The sequence below is a fragment of the Phocoena sinus genome, chromosome 1 (assembly GCF_008692025.1).
Source record: "Phocoena sinus isolate mPhoSin1 chromosome 1, mPhoSin1.pri, whole genome shotgun sequence".
Lineage (NCBI taxonomy): Eukaryota > Metazoa > Chordata > Mammalia > Artiodactyla > Phocoenidae > Phocoena > Phocoena sinus.
In genome coordinates, this window is record NC_045763.1 from 33,472,551 (window position 1) to 33,492,193 (window position 19,643).

At 48.3% G+C, this 19,643-nt stretch overlaps 1 protein-coding gene across 8 annotated transcripts in view; it reads right to left on the minus strand.

Annotated features, from left to right (window-relative positions):
* Window positions 1–283: 283 nt before the first annotated feature.
* Window positions 284–19,643, minus strand: part of SCMH1 (Scm polycomb group protein homolog 1) — a 193,037-nt gene continuing 173,677 nt past the window's right edge. For all 8 annotated transcript variants that reach the window (XM_032651177.1, XM_032651191.1, XM_032651217.1 and 5 more), the window contains 3 exons: window positions 10,602–10,796; window positions 2,461–2,591; window positions 284–1,409 (listed from right to left, as the gene is read on the minus strand). In XM_032651177.1, the coding sequence (XP_032507068.1) occupies window positions 1,284–1,409; window positions 2,461–2,591; window positions 10,602–10,796 (452 nt within the window). In that variant the 3' untranslated portion in view covers window positions 284–1,283. The remainder of the gene's footprint in view (window positions 1,410–2,460; window positions 2,592–10,601; window positions 10,797–19,643) is intronic.

A 19,643-nucleotide genomic window follows, 5' to 3' on the forward strand; every position in this document is an offset into this window, starting at 1 on the left:
TGCTTCCTCCACACTGCTGTCTGGCTGCACCAGAGCACAAAGCCCTTTGAGGGCAGAGAATGGATCTCATACCGTCTCCCCAGGGGCTACGCCATGCTGGGGCCCCAGTGGGCACGTGGCAGACAGCCTGTTCTCTAGGGATTGCTGGAGTCACGAGAACTCAGGGAGCATCTTGTCCAAGTTTCCTCATAGATAAAAACGAGGAGCAAAGACCATGACAAGGGGAGTGACCTGCCCTTCGGAGACACGCTGCCGATTATCTGTTGACTGATTACAAAGACACTGGCATCTGTATTGTTTTTTATTTATAAACAAATTGACATAAAATAAGTCCAGATGGCAGCGGGGGCAGCTGTGCTGCTGACTTGCTTACAAAGGAAGCATGTGGACAGTGGAGTGGGTCCAACCAGACTCCAGCCTAGAGACCCCTTTCTCCCATCCATTTTAGGGCCGTATTGGCTTAAAATCATTGGGCCCGACCTTCTTCAGCAGAGATTCTGGCCAGGGCAAGGGAGCTGCGGTGGGGACAGTGCAGGGCAGGGTCTCCCATTCCCACAGATGAGGCCGAGGCCGCAGAGGGCCCAGTGGAGGAAGAGAGGCAGAGGGACAGGGACCCTAGGTAATGTCCTCTGAAAAGGGGCCACACCGCTCTGGAGAGGGCCTGTCTGGGGCCGGGGCCGGGCAGTCTCCCTCCTCCTGAAACCCAGTGTCTGAAGCGAGAGGGGTATGAACTGGAGGGCTTGCCCAAGTGCCAGAAACAATAAATTAATAAGAAAAGATCTTTTCTTAAAAAAGGTAGAGGTCTGCACCATGAGTTTGGAGTCCGCGGATCTCGTGAGAAGAAGGCAGGAGCCATGGGGTAATGGGGAGCCACACCAGGCCCAGCGGGTGGTGAGGGGACCGGGCACGAGTGTCACTTCGGGGCCCCGTCTTCCGAGGCCTCAGGGGTCAGCCCCTTCCTCCATCACTTGGAAGGCGTTCAGTCTAAATTCCTGGGGAGAGGCCGGCCAGGCCTGAGCAATAAATACAGGAGACCTCAGAGCCGAGGCAGGGCTGAGGGGAAGAGCAGCGGCAACCCTGGGCCCCGTGCCCGTCTCGGCCCTTCATGGAAGGACATACCATGGCAGGAGGGGCAGTGCTTGCAGCTCCACACGGCCTCCTGGAGTCCTGAGGCAGCCTCGGACCCCACTGAGGTGCCTGGGAGGGGGCCGATGGCCCTCCTTCCTGGGAGAAGGATGGCCCCTCTGCTCGGTCCCTCGGTCGTCTAGGCTGCGTCTCCCTGTTCAGAACTTGCCCTGCTTCAGCCGGTCGATGTGGTAGGAGAGCTTGAGCGCAGGCCCCAGCTTCAGACCCATGTACTTCATCATCGTGTCGCTACGCAGCAGAAGCAGGGCCTTGCCGTCGATCTCCTGCGGGGACGGAGGGAGGCGTCCTCAGAGGCCTGGGGGGTCCGACCCCCCAGGTTCTGATTAAAGGCCGCCCGGGGAGATGCCAGCCACGTGGCAGTGAACCTGCTGCGATGCTACAGCCTACCTGTTCTCCCCAGCTTCTGTCTCCAGCCACCCCTCCCCAGCGTCTACTACTGACCCCACCCCCGCTCCCCGGGTTAAGCTCTTCACACACGTTTATAGGAATCTCCTTTCTCTGCTGCCCGAGAGGCAGTCTCCCCGGATCCCAAACCTCTGAGGTCAGCTCAATTCCGTCTCCTCCCAGGCGGCCTCCCCAGTCAGTGTACTTGTCACTCATCACGGACTATTTCTGTATCGCCCCTCAAGGGCTATCGGGTGAGTCACCTTCCTTCCTGAGCAGCAGGGACCCCTCCGTGTGAGCCAGGCACAGAGCAGGCACTCGCTGAGCAGCTGTGAGACCTTCAGGCCTGACCTAAGAGCACCCTCCAAACCCACCTGGCCTGAAGGAGTAAGTGACCAGTGAGAGTGCCCAAAGCACAGAGCAGCGCCAGGCGGTAGGGGCTACAGGGAAGGGGGTTTGAGCCCCAGAGGAGGAGTGTGGTCACTGCAGGGGGGGTCAGCAGCAGCCCCTGGCCACAGGGCCACAGGGCCACTTGAAGAGATGGGGGAGGCTCAGAGTGGAGAAAGTAGAGAATGGGGTTCTGATGAGGTAGGAGAGTTGGGGGCCACCTGGCAAGAGACTCTTGAACTTGGCCTTAGACCACAGCAGGTAGCTAGGAGAGCAAGTGCTCCTAGGAGAGGACAGTCCTGTCCCTGGGACCCAGTAGGAGTGTGGCCGAATCAGATCCTACACTAAAGGAGTGAGCTGAATTCAGTGCCCAGGGAGGGCTGTTTGGGGCCCAAGATTCTGTCTCTAAGTTGGTATGGTGTCACCTGTGCTCAGTTTCAAGAGACCCAGAACAAGTATATAGCTCGTGCCCCTTTAAGAGTCTATAAGTTGTAGAAGCAGGACTCCCAGCGGACACAGGAGAGGTCAGGCAGGGGCACCTACGTGTTTGCGAAAGAGGTCAGCATGGGGTCCAAGCTGAGGATCAGCTTCCCGGACAAACTGCATCACGTCCTCGACTGTCCACGAGGAGGGGTCCCGGCCACTCTGTCGAGAGGCATCCCGGCGATCCGACCCTGCAGGACAGGAGGACACCAGCATAACGGGCGGGGACTGGTCTGTAACTCCCCAGCACTCTCCTTGGCCTGTCCCAATGGCCCTGTGTGACCACTGAGGCTCAGCAGTGCCAGAGCAGAGGAACCAGAGGCAACCGGGGGAGGGAAGGGTTTTCAACAAAGGGACCAAAGGCCTGAGACCCTCTTCACTCAAATCTTAAGGGTAGGTCTGATTCTGGAAATGGTTTTTAAACTGAGGTTGTGATTCTGCCTGGACCTGAATCAGGGGTAGCAGTGAAGTAAGGGGATGACCTGGACTGGGGGCAGGCGTGGAGGAGCTGGCAGGTGAGGCTGCTTTTGCTTTGGCTCTGGGGACCATTTCTAGAGAGACCTCGGGAGCTGGGTTAGATTACAGCCAAGTCCTTGGGGCCCAGGAAGGGAAAAAAAGTGATGCCTCCTCCAAGGCTGTAGCAAAGTCAGCCAAACACTTGCAGGCAGAACGGTTTTGCCTTGGCTGCCAGGAATCTCAATGTTAATTTAGTGGTCTGCTTAGAGCTTTTATCTCGATCTTGGCTCAGAAACAGCCCCTCCCATTTCCCCCGTGGGACCTGAGCTCTGTATGATCGTCACCTGCACAGATCTCTGGCGTGCTTCATCCCCTCTGCCTGGAATGTGCCCCCTTCTCTCCCTTCAATTTCTCCTTTTTTTTTTTTCTGGCAAACTCTGACTTAGCTAAGCAAGGGTCGCCTTCAAGGATCAGCTCCTTTATGAAACTTTTCCTGTCTAATCCTGAAATAATTGGTCTCACAAAGCATTTCATGGATCTCTTGGTTACAGCTCAATCTCTAGACACTTTCCCCCATCACATCACTCTAATAATCTTTTCTCCGTAAGGCAGTCAAAACAACCTTTAAAAAGTAATTGGATTGGGCTTCCCTGGTGGCGCGGTGGTTGAGAGTCTGCCTGCCGATGCAGGGGACACGGGTTCGGGCCCCAGTCCGGGAGGATCCCACATGCCGTGGAGCGACTGGGCCCGTGAGCCATGGCCGCTGAGCCTGCGCGTCCGGAGCCTGTGCTCCGCAACGGGAGATGCCACAACAGTGAGAGGCCCGCGTACCGCAAAAAAAAAAAAAAAAAGTAATTGGATCATGTTAATAAATGCAATGGCCTCGAAATGCGTACCTGAAATAAAGTCGAACCCCTTACCATGGTCTAGAAGGTATCCCATCATCTGGCCCTTTCTATCTCCTCTCCCCCTTCCCCCCATCTTTTACTCACCAAGTTCCAGACACTCTGGCTTTCTTTCTGCCTCCTGAATAAGCCATGCTTTCATTCTTTGACCCAGACACACAACTTCCTCTGTCTAAAATTCTTTTCCCCACATCTTTGCACACCTCATTCCTTCTCAACATTTGGGTTTCATCTCAAATATTGATTCCTCTGAGAGGCCTTCCCTGATATCCTAATAAAAGTACTCAGTCCCCACATAATCACTCTCAATCCAGTTACTCTAGTTCCCTCCACCCCCAGCACATATCACAACCTCCAGTAATTCCATGCATTTATGTTTATCTGTCTTCTCCTATTCCCTGCTATGTCCTTGTGATACTCTGATTAATAAGAAGAAACGTATGTATTTGTCTTCATCCCCTTTTCTGGCACAGAACTCCTAAAACTCTAGGAATTTCCTAAGTGGTCCGAGAAATAAAGGTGTCTTTTGCTAATCATAGCAAGTCCCTTTTATCCACACCTGGGTATGTTAATGAGGTGACTTTTAGAAAGCCCCTAAGGATGGAGGCCAGTTGCCAGAGGGACCAACCAGGTGACTAGAGGGTGGGAACTTTCAGCCCCACCCTCCAACCTCTGGGGAAGGGAGAGGGGCTAGAGATTGAGTTCAATCACCAACGGCCAACGACTGAAGCAACCTTGCCTATATAATGAAGCCGCCATAAAAGCCCAAAGGACAGGGCTTCAGAGAGCTTCTGGGTTGGTGAACGTGTGGAGGTACTGGGAAAGCAGTGTACCCAGGAAGGGCACGGAAGCTCCATACCCCTTCCCCCATACCTTCCTCTACGCATCTCTTCCATTGGGCTGTTCCTGGACTGCATCCTTTTAATAAAAAACTGGTTATCTAGCAAGTAAACAGTCTTCCTGAGCTCTGTGAGATGCTATAGCAGGTTAATCAAACCCGTGGAAGGGATCACAGGAACCTCTCATTTAGAGCCAGTCAGTCAGAAGCACAGGTGACAATATGGACTTTGAACTGGCAGCTGAAGTATGTGTGTGGGGGGGTCAGTCTTGTGGGACGGAGCCCTTATCCTGTGGGATCTGACGCTTCCTCCAGGGAGCTAGTGTCAGAACTGAGTAAAACTGCAGGAGGCCCAGCTGGCATCGCAGCATTGCTTGGTGTGTGGAAACCCACACGTCTGCAGGGGAAGCGAAGCAGTGCTGAACAGAGTACTGAACGTAGGGAGACAGGCAGGAGAGTGTTTTCCTTTCACAGCACATAAAAGAGTGCCCGCTCTGCCACAGCAGATGTTCAAACACGTTTGCTAAATGAATGAATGATCCTACGTAATGGTTCCATGTATATTTTTCTGTCTCCCCGCCAGACTAGGTCTGTCTTGAGGCAGGGACCCTGCCTTGCTCATGTCAGTATCCTCACCACCCAGGAGATGCCCAGTCAACAGCCAACTGTCAGAGGTGAAACACCAGTGAAAGTAGAAAGGCCCTACTCTTCAAGCATGTCTTGCAAAGGCTAAAGATCTTCTCTCATATCCCTTCATTCCGGGCCCCAGGTCTAAAAGTCGAAGCACACTTGGCTTGGCACCCCTCCTGCTCCCTGGGGAAGAGACTGGAACATATTACCTCTCAAGCTTGTAGCTGGGCACTGACCAGACCAGAGAGAGGTGTGCTGGAGCAAGCAGGGTGATTAGCGCCATAGAAATTCCAAAGGCTTTTTAGAGGGGGGGTAGACAGGGAGTTGGAGAGGGCTGTGTGAGCCAGCCACTTCTCCCTGCCCTGAAAGTCCACTGCGATGCTGAGACAGAAACCAACTGCACAGATGATGGAGAGCAGGGAGCAGATACTACACATGAATATGTCCATCTTAGCTTCTTGGACCATCTTAGCTAATTCCTCTACCCAGGGGAGCTAGGAATCACACACACACACACACACACACACACACACAATTATACACATACTTATATAATGATATTATAAATACACACACATATATACTCATATATAACACTATTATATATTTACATGTTTGTCTGTTAGCCTACTCCATTAGAACATACACTCCATGAGGGCAGGAGGCAGGAAGTTGCTGATTTATACAGTGGTCAGGAGAGCATCTCTGAGATGACATTTGAGCAGAGACCTTGAGCAGAAGACTGACTGGCATGTTTAAGGGTCAGCATGGAGGCCAGTGTGCTGGAGCAGAGTGAGTGAAGAGAACATGGCAGGAAATAACATCTGAGAGTATGTATGTATGTGGTGGGGCGGGACGAGTGGCAGGGCACATCACAGAGGACCTTGTAAGCCACTGACAAACCACTGGCTTTTCTGAAGGTTGGTTTTGAGCAGAGGAGTGACACGAACCAACTTATACTCTGAGTCTGTGTTGATCACAGTCGTTAGGGGGGCAAGGACAGAAGCAAGGGAGACCAGTTGAAAAGAAGGCTACTATAATAGTCCAGGCAAGAGACGTCTGGGATGCACCGAATGTGGCGGAGAGTGGCCTGATACACCCAGAACTCCCAGCATCGTCAGCTCATTTGACCCTTAAAACAGTTTTTGTTTTTGTTTTTTTTTTTTTGCGGCACGCGGGCCTCTCACTGCTGTGGCCTCTCCCGTTGTGGAGCACAGGCTCCGGACGCGCAGGCTCAGCGGCCACGGCTCACGGGCCTAGCCGCTCCGCGGCATGTGGGATCTTCCCGGACCGGGGCACGAACCCGTGTCCCCTGCATCGGCAGGCGGACTCTCAACCGCTGCGCCACCAGGGAAGCCCCTAAAACAGCTTTTGAAGGAAGTATCATCATCTTTAGTTTAGAGATGAGGCAACTGAGGCCCAGAGAAGTGAAGTGACTTGCCCAGGACCACACAGCTAGCAAGCAGAGAAGTTAGTGCCCTGTCTCTGTCTTTTCCTATGCCCGTTCCTGCAGACAGACTATACCAGGGGTCTCTCTCTCCACCCAATGGGTACAGCTGGTGGTCACTCTTCATGCAAGGCAGAGTGTCTCAGTCTGAGGATGACTAAGGAAGGTGGGGCGCATCCACAAGGGGCCAGACTGACAAACTGAGGCCCGGCCATATGGATCAATGAAATAAGGGAGGGCATAGACTTGTCATCTAAATTCTTTGAGAGAAACAATTCTAGGGCCAACCAAAGAGAATTCTCTTGTAGCTTTATGAGGACCTTCAGGGTCAAGAGAGATTCAGACTGTGACTTGGCCAACAGACTCCCAGTGTATCCCAAGGGAAGAGTGGAGATGCCTGGGAGGCAACAGTGGCATCTGAGGCCAGTGCCATGCGAGGCAGCCTATCAGTATGATGCCACGGACGTGTGGAATCTAAAATATGGCACAGATGAGCCCGTCTACAAAACAGAAACAGACTCACACACACAGAGATCACACTTGTGGTTGCAAGGGGAGGGGCGGGGGAGGGAAGGACTGGGAGTTTGGGACTAGCAGACGCCAACTACTGTATATGTCAGTAGGGTTGGATCAACAACAAGGTCCTACTGTAGAGCACAGGGAACTCTATTCAATATCCTGGGATAAACCATAATGGGAAAGATTATATTAAAAAAGAAATGCCCACACGTGTAGAACTGAGTCACCCTGCCGTGCAGCAGAGGCTGGCACTACACTGTAAACCAACTGCACTTCAATAAAGAAAATGAAGTTAAAAAAGAAGGAAGTACTCCTAACAGAAACAGGGCTTTGGGGAAGAGAACACTAATAGCAACCCCCTCACACCTCGGGAATGATTTAGTTTCCAAAATGACCCCATATCCCTGCTTCCATCTGATCCATTTAACACGCCTGAGAAAAGAGCAGGTCAGTATCACCACCTCCACTTTGTGTACGCGGAGCACGAAGACCTGAGAGCTGAGGTGACTTAAGTCTCAAGGCAGGGCACCAACCCTCCGCTCTGCCTCTACTTCAGAGCTCCTTACGCTGCTCCCCGTGGGGCCCTGCTGGGGTTAGGGTCGGGAGGGGCATCCCAGGCTTCTCTCCCTGTCTCGGCCATCCTGAGAACCCCCTCTGCCACTGCAGGCCTTGCTTACTGGAGTCGTCTTATTCTTTCACACCTCATCCATCCCTGGACTGGGGGAGGCCACAGTGGGTGTGGAAATGGCATTCTCCTGTCTCCCCACTGCTGCTTTTAGACCATCTTCCGACGGAAGCTCGTGTCCTTCAGAGGCCAGACATGTACCGACCGTCTGCTCTTCCGGATCACTTTCATCTGCAGATCTCTGGGTTTCTGCTCTTTGTTAAATGAAGACTTTTGGGTACTTAACTCACTACCTTCTGTTCCACCCCAATTCCTGCCATAATCCTCAGAGGCAATCCATCCAACAGCTGCCTTGCCTCCAGAGACTTTCATCTCCACTGTACTTCAAATGCTTACTGCCAAGGTTACTGTCTGGTTCTTGCATCTCTTGGAACAAATCCACTTAGGAATTTTAAACATCCCCCTCTCTGACCCCAACATCCCACCTTTTCAGGTCTCTTGGGGGACCTATGTCCCCATAAGCATTACGTCACAAAGACCTTTTTAGCACATCAAACTTATAGTCTCCCCATCCTTCAGCCTTCTCTCAGCCTTGCTTCTTCCCCACCCTGCCCAGATCCAGTGTTGATGATCTAAACTCCTCTTCTTCCAGCTCCACTGAGTACCTGCTCTCCCGCTCCCCGCCCCCTCCTGCTCTGCTAGCTCAACATAAAAACTTACCTCTCAAACTGTCTTTTTTCACCCCACATCTAGGTTTCTAAGAACCACACCAGAAAACCATAGCTCTTGTAAACTGGCAAACTAGCCTCCAAGCTCCAAGCAGCGCTGGACCTTCGTGTTTCCTGCAAACCATCCCCTCCTCCTTGACCCATTTCCTCCTGTCTTCTTTATGGCTGGTCCAATCTCCTGGCACTCTGGAGCCCTCCCCTACTCAGCCCTCTCTCCATTCCCTCATGGCCACAGCCAATTTTCCCTCCGGTCTCAGGGAACAAGGTGTGCCTCCTTCTGTCTTAAGACTGGTCCCTAATCCTTTCTACCACCCACAAGGCCTTACTTTCTCCTCTTTCCTGTATTCTGAATTTCTTCTTCTTGGAAGGCTCAAGTTGTCTGCTGATAAACATGCCCAGCGTGCACCCACTCTAGAAGACCTTCTTTTGAAGGTCACCTCCTTTTTTCTCATCAAACTCTCCTTGCCATCCCCACCCACTGCAATCTGCCCTCACCACCCTCCAGCACCACTGAAGCTGCTCTTACTAAGATCAGCAGTTACTCACTAATCACCATATCCAGAAGATACTTCTCAGTCCTATCTTACCCAACCTTTTTGGGTTGTACTCGTCTTCAAACACTCTCTGTACTCCCGGCCACCACAGTATCAAATTCTTATGTTTTTCCTCACATTTGACTACTCCTTTGTCCCCTTGGTGGGATCCTCTTCCTGTTCCCTCCTCCTGAACTTCGTTGGTCCCCAGAACTCCTTCTTTGGTCAACTGTTCTTTTCATTCTAGACATACTCCTGGGAGTTGGGGGTCATTCACCCTACAACTTCAACTTCCATCTATTTGCTGATGACTCCCAAATATTTAACTTCAGCTCAGTCTTCTTCCCTGAGGATCAGACCCGCACAACCACTGCCTGCTGGGTATCACCTAGATGACCCACGGGCTCCCTCCCCTTCTTTCTCTTCTATGGTTGGTTCCCTCTCTCAGTGAATGGCACCACCATCTATCCAGTCACCCCTTCTAGAAACCTGGGAGACATTCCCACTCCTTCCTCACAACCCTTGAATCTGACTCAACTTACCTCATGAAGAGTTTTCAAATCTATTCTCTCTTCTACAAACCTTCTACCACTGCCCTAATCTAGGCCTTTATCATTTCTGGTCTGGCCAGAAACCTAAGTAACCTCCTAAGCGGTCTCTCTACTCTTGTCCTGCCTCAGCTCCATCCACAACACAGTAGTCAATGATCTACTGGAAACACAAACCTGTTTAGGTCTTGCCTCTAAGTAAAAGTCTGCAGAGCTTCGCATTACCTACAAGATCAACTCCAAACTCTTTAACGTGGCATTTAAGGTCCTCTATGATACAACCCCTGACGCTTGCAGGCTTTTTTCCCTTTGAAGTCCCAGAATTACATTTTGTTTTTCAGCAATACCAAACTGCGTGTAGTTGCTGGTACAATCTGTGTTAGTTCTTATCCCTTTGCCCTTGTCCATGCTGTACTCTCTTCCCTGGAAAGCTCTCCCCCGCCTACCACTCCTAATACATTAATATAGTCAACATTTAAAATGTCAGACACTTTCTCAAGGAAGCTTCCCCTGGATACCAAGCTTGGGTTAGGTGTTCCTTCTTGCAGCTTTCATGCAACTCAAAGTATATCTCTTTAGCCACACTCAAGATGTTGTTTTCAAGTTATCTATTTAAGTGTTTGTCTCTCCCACAAGACTTTGAGTTCTTTAAGGACAAGAAGTGATTGATTTTTGCGTCCCCATGACAAACACAGACGGTGTTCAAATAAATAGCTCATGAATGAATGAAGGACTCCTTCCCTGCCCCTTTGGCTCTAGGCCGCTGGCTCTTAGTTTCTGTTATTCTCAAGCTAATCCCAGAGCTTCAATTGCTCCCCAGGGGCCTAGTCAGGCACAATGGTAGCCCAGACCCCAGTCCAACCTCCAGGCAGCAGGCAACAGAGTTAAGTCCTTTCTGGCCTCCCAGGGTTCAGGAAGGGAAGAAGGAAAGAATGAGAGAGGGCAGGAGAGCCAGAACTCTGAAAAGCTTACCCCTGGAGCAGAACCTGCGCACAGCCGAGGCAGTGCCCAATGGGAGGCCACAGGATGGAAGCAAAGGCCGGTACCCAGGGTTTCGAAGATTTTGGGAGGTGCTGACAAGGTTGGTGGGATTCAAGGTGGAGTCCATTGAGTCTGAGTGTGGCTCCAAGGACCGGCCCAGACTATTTCCCAGGGCAAAGGTCTCACCTGGAAAACAGTAAAACCGGAGTTAACAGCAGGGACTAGCCTGAAAGGACTGCCAGGGCGCTGGCTCCCAGGAATCTGTTTGGGTGGAGTAAGAGGCAGCAAAGCAGAGAGCCCTGGGCTGGGTCACAGGGTGCCTGTGTACCAGTCATGGCTCTGGCTCTCACTAGGTGGCCTTAGTCAAGCCCAATGCCACTCTCTGGACATGGATCTCCTCAGAGACTTCCTTTTAGACTAGATGGTCTCTGAGTTTTCTTCTGGTTTGGATGTCTTAGGCTTTTTCTGACAAGGAGAACCTTAAAAAAAAAAAAAAAAAAAAGAAAGCTATTCTGGGAAGAGTCTGCCCTAACACAAGATGCTAGAGCAGGGAATAGGGGTGCTGAAGAAGAGACACATTTGCTTAGAGGAGGGCACTTTAGAAGCTGACCCTCTTAGCCAGCAGGACACCTCAGAAATGCTTCTGGATGCCTGGCTAAAGGCCTGTCTGCAAAGGATCTGCTCCTATGTTTCCTCCCTCCTTTCATATTTGCCTTGTGTTATGGAAACATTCCAAGGAAGCTGGGGTTGTACAGTAGTGAGAGCATGGGCACGGAGCACAGAATCTGGGTTAGAATTTGACTCTGCCACTCAGCAGACAAGGTGCTTCCCTCAGGACCTCAGTCTCCTAACCTATAGCATGGGAGGCCCCTTTCTCCCAAGGGGTTTGTGAACATCAAAAGAGAATGGCTAGGAAAGCCTTCGTAAAGGGAACCTCATCCTGACACTTCTACACCCAGGCCACGGCCCAACTCCACGCAGCAGCCCCTAATCCTTGCACTATAGAACCTGAAGCAGACTCTCTCTCATGGTTGGGTTCTACCCATACCAAGTCAGATCCTCTGGCCACTGCCTTCTCTGCTTATGGGGGATGTCTTGGGTCCTGGACCACATCACACTGTCCTTTGTGGTTTTTCTTAGAGATTAGGTGTTTAGGTAATGCTTGGGATTCATACAGGGCCTCTGATGAACGCTAAATTCAAGGAAATTGTCTGGTATACATTAAGACCTCTTTGGCAAGATGGTTTAGGATTTTAGGACTACTTTCTAATTCTCACCTAAAATTGCTTGGTAAACCATGGGATTACAGTCAAATCTAGCATGAGACAGCTATTCATCCATATCTCAGGAAATTTAACGGATGAAGCCCTTTCCTAGAAATGGTTCTGAAGAGAGAAGTCTCTGAGGCGGTCTAGGATACCTAAACCATATCCCACCCCATTTCTGCAGATGAGGTTTCAGATTCCTATTTTCCAGGAGAGACGATTATAGCAATGTCCCACTTTGAGACAAGGACAGGAATCCAATCCAGGAAACAGGATGCCTGGGTTCTACTTCTGGGCTCCTGCCTCTCACTAGGTATGTGATTCAAGGCAAGAGATCTGTCTTTCCTGAGTACTAGTTTCCTCATCTGTAAAATGGGGAAAACTCACCCTTTGTCATGCTGAGAACATCAAAGGAGAAAACAGAATGGGATGGACTTTACAAAGGTGGGGAGTTGTATTTTATTCTTCATTCCGAGTTAGAGTGTAAACCGAAGTTCTCTGCAGTAGCTCAAGAAAAAAATGAACTCTAGTTGCTGTATTTATCAGCACAGCAATGACCTCACCTTTCTAGTACTCATTTTACTCGGCAAAGACCTACTTCACGTGAGCTAACAGATGTGAAGAATAATTATGATGACAACGCCAGGGGTTCACCAGATGCTGATGCAAAATCAGCAAGTGTCTCTTCTCTTGGCAATGCTAAGGATGGTAAAAGAAATCTGGATTCTGGTTGAGAGGTCTGAAGATCTGGACTGGTGGCACCTGGACCAGGCAAGGTCATTACATCTTATCCTAATGGGATGAAGAGGAAAAATGAAGCATCATGCCCAAGGCCCTGAGAGGTCCTAGTCAGCTTAAGGCTGATCAAATGAGGCCCTGGCTGCCTTCAGTAGGATGATGCCAGGGCAGAAGACTGCAGTGCTTTCCAACTGTGCTCCACAGAGCCCTGCAGAACTCCCAGCTCCTCGGTAGAGCCTCGGCCTCATCCCAGCTTCTATCAAAACAGCTCTGGTTTTAGCTTTTATATACCAGAGTTTCATATAATCTTACCTTTGCAAAAAAGGAGTTCTACTGCTAAAACAAAACAAACTTTGAAACCACTGGCCCAGGGATCAGAAGTTGGGGCTGGAACACTTGAGCTCTATTACTGGCATGATGATTAGTCAATGATCACCACGTTTTTTCTGGGATTCAGCTAGTGCATCTATAAAATGGAGATGAAATCCCTTAACCTCACAAGATCAACGTGAATTCACCAGTGAATGCTGGAGACATGAGAACAATCAGCATGAGGGGGGAGTGCGTTCATTCATTCAACAAACATTTGTTGAGCACCCTTTGTGTGCCAGCCACTGTGCTAGGTATGGGGTATGCAGAGGTAAACCCAGACAAGGACCTTGCCCTTACACAGCTATTTTCAGTGAGAAGCAGATCTTCTGAGTATCACATTGCAAGGCTGACCTTAAAAACTAGAGTTCCCAGTGGAGGATGACCAGAACGGTGGTGAGAGGCCTAGAATTCATGGCAAAGGAGAAAGAGGATGGGCATATACAGGCTGGAGAAAAGTCAGAGGAGACAAAGACACCAAGGGCAGTCATGGGTAGAGAAGAGGGCTGGAGGTAGATTTGTTTTTTGGAAGGCAGAGAGTAGAGCAGGGGTAGGAGTTATAAGAAGGTAGATTTCAGCTCAAAAAGGAAGGCATTTGGTAATCAAAAGTATCGAACAATAAAACTGATTGCCAAAGGTGATTGTGAGCAACATATCATTAGGGGTATTTAAGCGGAAGTCAGATGAACGCAACTGTCTGCTGGGCTAGATACTAGGTCATCTCTAGAGCCATTTCTGCTTCTGAGATTCAAGGACTCTACACTCAGAAGCATGCTTTCCCCTTCATGGGGGTAAACTGAATGATCAAGAAACAACTACAGCTGTGGAGCTAAGAAACGTCTTACACCGACACAGGACTCAGAGGCTAGCACAGTTCTTCCGCACACTTAAGACAGACTTGTCTGTCCCATGTTAAAAAAATATCCTTCTCTGAACCACGTGTCCCACATCCTCTACTAAGTATCCTTTCATTCAACAAATACTATTAAATACTTACTATGTGACAGTTAGGGTGATGGATACTGAGAATGGTGAAAAAGATAGATTTCACCCTTCCCCTCATGGAATATTTAATTTAGTGGGAAGGATGACAAAATACAAGCTCATAAAAAACAGAAACTGTTGTAAGTATTCCTAAGAAAGGAATAGGGAATTAAGGCAGAAAATAACAGGGGGACCTTTTTAGAGGAGGAGACCCTGAGAGGCCTCCCTGACAACTTGACAAGTTGTGCTCTGAAGAAGAGTCCAAGTGGAGGTGTGCCAGATAGTGTGCTTGGTTTTAGGGTTCAATGGAGGCCCTAAATGCATCCCAAAGCATCAGCTAAACAGTTGATTTCTAAGAAAAACTACAAAGGATAAGAATGTGGTCCAGGACTCAGGACACTCCCCACATGCAGAGAATTTTATGGGTCTGGGTAGATCACAGGAAAGGATCTGCTGTAGGTTCCCTGGTGCAATGGCTAGGGGCTGCTGCCTGGTCACATACAGAAAGACCCTGAGGTCTTTCTGAGCTTGGAATATTCAGGGAAATGGGGAAAAACAATGTAGCTAAAATGTAGGGAACAAAGAGATGAATTTGGAGAGGTAGGCAGGGGCCAGATCATGTAGGACACTGCAAACCAAAGTAAGACATCTGGATTTTATTAAAAGTGCACTAGAGGGGGGCTTCCCTGGTGGCGCAGTGGTTGAGAGTCCGCCTGCCGATGCAGGGGACACGGGTTCGTGCCCTGGTCCTGGAGGATCCCACATGCCGCGGAGCGGCTGGGCCCGTGAGCCATGGCCGCTGAGCCTGCGCGTCCGGAGCCTGTGCTCCGCAACGGGAGAGGCCACAGCAGTGAGAGGCCCGCATACCGCAAAAAAAAAAAAAAAAAGTGCATTAGAGGGACTTCCCTGGTGGTCCAGTGGTTAAGAATCTGCCTTCCAATGCAGGGGAAACAGGTTCGATCCCTGGCTGGGGAACTAAGATCCCACATGCCGCGGGGCAACTAAGCCCGCGCGCCTCAACCACTGAGCCCGTGCACTCTGGAGCCCACGTGCCACAACTGCAGAGAAGCCAGCGTGCCACAACGAAGAGCCCGCGCGCTGCAGTGAAAGACCCCGCGTGCCACAGCAAAGATCCTGCATGCCGCAACTAAGACCCGACGCAGCCACATAAATAATAAAAGTGCGCTAGAATACCACTAAGGAGTTTTAAGTGAGGGAGTGCCATAATCTCATTCATGCTTTAAGAAGACCATTTGGGCTATGAAGTAGATGATGGACCAGAGAGGAACAAGAGAGGTAGTAAGGGGACCAGAGAGGCCAGAAAGGATCTCTCGGGCCAAGAGAGGGAGGATGATGGTGAAGGCAGTAGAGATGATAAGATATCCATGGATTCAAGATACATTCTGGATTTCCACTGCTAGCTAAGGATCAGACATACCCTACTGCTTCAAACAACTAAAAGAAAAGACAAAATATATAAAATAAGTTTTCAGACACTGGGCATTAGATAGTGCAGGATAGAGACTCCTGAAAGAAGGGAAACAAATGAGATGAGCCCTAGGCTTGCTCCCAGCTTACTGTGTGGAGAGCTTCCTGGCTACAGTGCAGGAAAGGGAGGATCAGACAGTGCCCAGTGATCTCCCTGAGTTGAGGAGTTGGAGCTGAGAGTCCAGGTAGAACTTGGCAGCTGAAGTTCATAGGCCAGGGTACTGGAGAGGTGATTATAACTGTACTTCATATGTTCAAGAAGGTAAAGCAAAGACCGAGTAGGTTAAGCAGACACTGAAGACATAAAAAGACCCATACTGAACTTCTAAAAATAAAAATACGTTCGAGATGAAAAATACATGGGGTGGATTAGCAGTAGATTAGACACTGCCAAAGAAAAGATAAGCTAACTTAACCATATTTGTAGAGTTTATCCAAAGTAAAACATAGAAAAAGGGCTAAAAAATATTTTAAAAGCATCAGTAAACTGTGGGAAAATTTCAGGAGGATTAATATATGTCTAATTGGCATCCCCAAAGGAGATGTGACAAAATACATATGAAGAGCGAATGGCAGAAATTTTTTCAAATTTGATGTAAAAGACAAACCCTCATATCCAAGAAGCTCAGTTAACCCCAAGCGCAAGAGGCATGAAGTAAACCTCACCAAAGTACAGCATCATCAAATTGCTTAAAACCAATGATAAACAGAAAACCTAAAAAGCATCCGGAGGGAAAAGACGAATGAATACAAGAGACCAAAGATATGAATGACAGAAGACTTCTCATCAGAGACAACGCTAACCAGAAGACAGCAGAGCCACATCTTCAGCATGCTGAACAACAAAAAAGTCAACCTGGAATTCTAAACTCAACACAAGTGCCTGTCAAAAACAAAGACAAGGGCTTCCCTGGTGGCGCAGTGGTTGAGAGACTACCTGCCGATGCAGGGGACACGGGTTCGTGTGCCCTGGTCACATGCCGCGGAGTGGCTGGGCCCGGGAGCCATGGCTGCTGAGCCTGCGCGTCCAGAGCCTGTGCTCCACAACGGGAGAGGCCACAGCAGTGAGAGGCCCACATACCACCAAAAAAAAAAACCAAACAGAAAACAAAGACAAAAAAGACCTTTTTCAAAGCAACAAAAGCTGGAAGAACTCAACGACAGTAGACGTGACTACGAGAAATGTTACAGAAAGCCCTTTAGGCAGAGAGAAGATGATGGTATGAAATGGCTCTACACTGAAGAATGAAGAGTAGCAGAAATGGTAACTATAAAAGGGTAAATATAAAACAATTTTTTCTTATTTGAAAAAAATCTTTCAAAGGTAAAGACCTGTTTAAAGTAAAACAGTCACAATGTAAAGTGGGATTTATAAAATACGTAGAAGTAAATGGATAATAACAATAGCATAAAGGCCAGGAGGTGAGAAGCATACTGTTTTAAGGTTCTTATACTATACGTAAAGGGAGATGATTATTACTTTAAAGCAGATGGTGATATGTTAAAACAAATGTATAATACAAACTAAAGCAGCCACTAAAATAACAAAACAAAGAATTATAGCTGACAAACTAACAAAAGAAATAGAACAGAATCATTAAAAAACTGGATTAATCCACAGGAAGGCAGAAAAAAGGAAAAAGGGAACATAGAACAGATGGAACAAATCTCTCCACCCACAGCTTTTCCCTTTGTTCTTTGAGTTGCTGAAAGTATAGATCTAGGCTAGCTAGTACTTTCTTTTAGATAATTACACTAATGGTTCTTTTGGTATGAAAGGCAAGGTCTGGGCATTGTGTAGAAGGGGAAAGCTGAGACAAAAGCAAACAAAATTATTTTGCACCATAAATTAGTTTGGAGTTGCCTGTTGATAGCTTGGAAGGGAGGAGGTATGGGATGGAGGGAACAGAGAAACCAGAGGGCAAAGGGAATTCCTCCAAATCTAGAATGGGTCGCAGAAAATGGCAATAGGCGGAGGCCTAAGGTGAAAGAGGCCAGTCAGGTATTTGCTGTAGCATCTGATAAACACTAAAACAAAAAGGTTAAAACTGCTTCCTTTCCTTTGTGGTACGTATCCTTCTTTCTACCCACGACTTCAGTACAAGTCTAGCACACCTAACAGACTTGTGTTGGTTTTTCCTTAGGGAAATGAAGGATGAGGAGCTGGATCAAACTGCTGGGCAAAAAGCACTGCAGGAGAGACCATCAACTACGGGAACTGACAGGGGAAAAAGGGATTAAGAACCGACTCAGAAGCAGGGATTCTGAGCCAGAAGCATGCACTACTACGAGGAAAACGTAACCTCATCCTGGGTTATGGGGGATGGGCGGGGGGGGTGTCATTTAATTTTATTTAGATTTGGATATCAAAGGAAAGGACAATCCCCAAATCTAGGAGACCCTGCAGAATTCAAAAACCTCCAACTGGTCCCCCGGCCTACCTCTTGCTCTACTCCAACTATTCTCCCACACAGTAAGTGCCCTGAGTGAGCTTTTGAAAACACAAATCTGATTATGTTATTTCCGTAACACAGTCACGGCTTTAAATACTTCAATGGGTCCTCACTGCTCAAGGACATAAAGTCTGTAACCTGGTCAATTAGACCTTTTCTGCCTGGGCCTTTGCTACCACTCCAGCCGCACTGCTCACATTCTTCTTTTCTACACTGTATTTCTGAAACAAGTCAGGTTTCCTCTTGCCCCTCACAGTCTCACACGCTCAGTCAACAAGAACATTCTTCATCATCCCCTCTTCCATCTCTTTGGGTCTGTGGCACCTGTACCTCATTATCCTACTCCTTCAGGTCCAAGTGTATGTATCATTTCTTCTGGAAGGTCTTCCCTGACACACCGGGTTTGAACTCTGGAACTCTGAACTTGTTCCATCAAAGCACTCATCACCATGAATTAATTTGTTTGCTTATTTGTTCATATTGTTTACCAGGCTGTAAGCTCTGTGGGTGTAACGACCTTGACTCCTAGTTTACAATGGAACCCTCTATACCCAAATCAGAGTTGTCAATAAATACTGGGTTGACTGACTGTCTGACCGAATAATGGAATCACTACAGTTTCAATTAATTATAAACATTTGAGTGTTCTTAAAACTCTGACAGTTCTATGAGGAAACCTTGTGTGGGAATGAAGGGGCATCCTAAGAAATTATGAGTTCTTATCTGGCTTTTGTTCCGTGATTTTTGGGGTTTTGTCAGGAGAACCACTTTATAACCAGCTTAGAAGACCTGGATGGAACTGGAAAGACAGGCACGAGGAACTCACTGTCATGGGACAAACGAACCACTTCCTTCAGCAGAGAGGAACCAGCAGGCCCAGAGGTGAATGCCAGGTGGATTTCAACTACAGCTAACATTAATAGTCACTGGGATCAGCTAAATTAATACAATCTCCTGTTTAATACCATTAGTTTTTAGAGGACCAGAAAGAGCTCCTTCTCACTTAATCTTTATAGGCCTGGTACTTGATCCAGCCACGTGTGTAGTTCTTAAGGGACTCTGAGCTGCCATTGCCTCCCTGAGGGATCCTTCCCTGACCTCTTCTTTCACCATACTCCCAGCTCGTCACTCCTGGCTGGGCCAGAGTACCTTTGGTTCCATGCTCTTACCACATACATGTTTACCTGTATCTCCTCTCTGAGCTGGGAACTCTTTTAGAGTAGGGATTGAGTCTGTTTTCTCTCTGTCTCTCCAGAGCCCAGTATAGGATCTAGCACAGAGTAAGTATTTGACAAATGTTTGATGATCTGAACCAAAACAACTGGCCTGAATTCTTCAAAATGCCAATGTCATATCATGGAAGGTAGATTAAAAAGGCTGGAAAACTGCTCTAGATAAAAGAAAACTAAAGAGACAGGATAACTAAATGCAGTGGATTACCCTTCACTGGATCTTGGATTAGGAAAAAAAAAAAAAGCTACAAAGGACATTACTGGGACAACTGGGGAAATCTGAATATGGACTATATATATCAGTTAGTAGATTTTATTAAACTTCTCGAGAATGATAATAGTATTGTGTTCCTTGTTCTTAGGAGATACATACAAAAGTGTTTAAGGATCAAGTCTCTCATCTGCACTTAACTCTCAAATGGTTCAGTAAACAAACAAAAAATATACAGAAACGCACACATGTATATATACTTAGAGAAACAGATAAAGTAAATACTGCAGAAA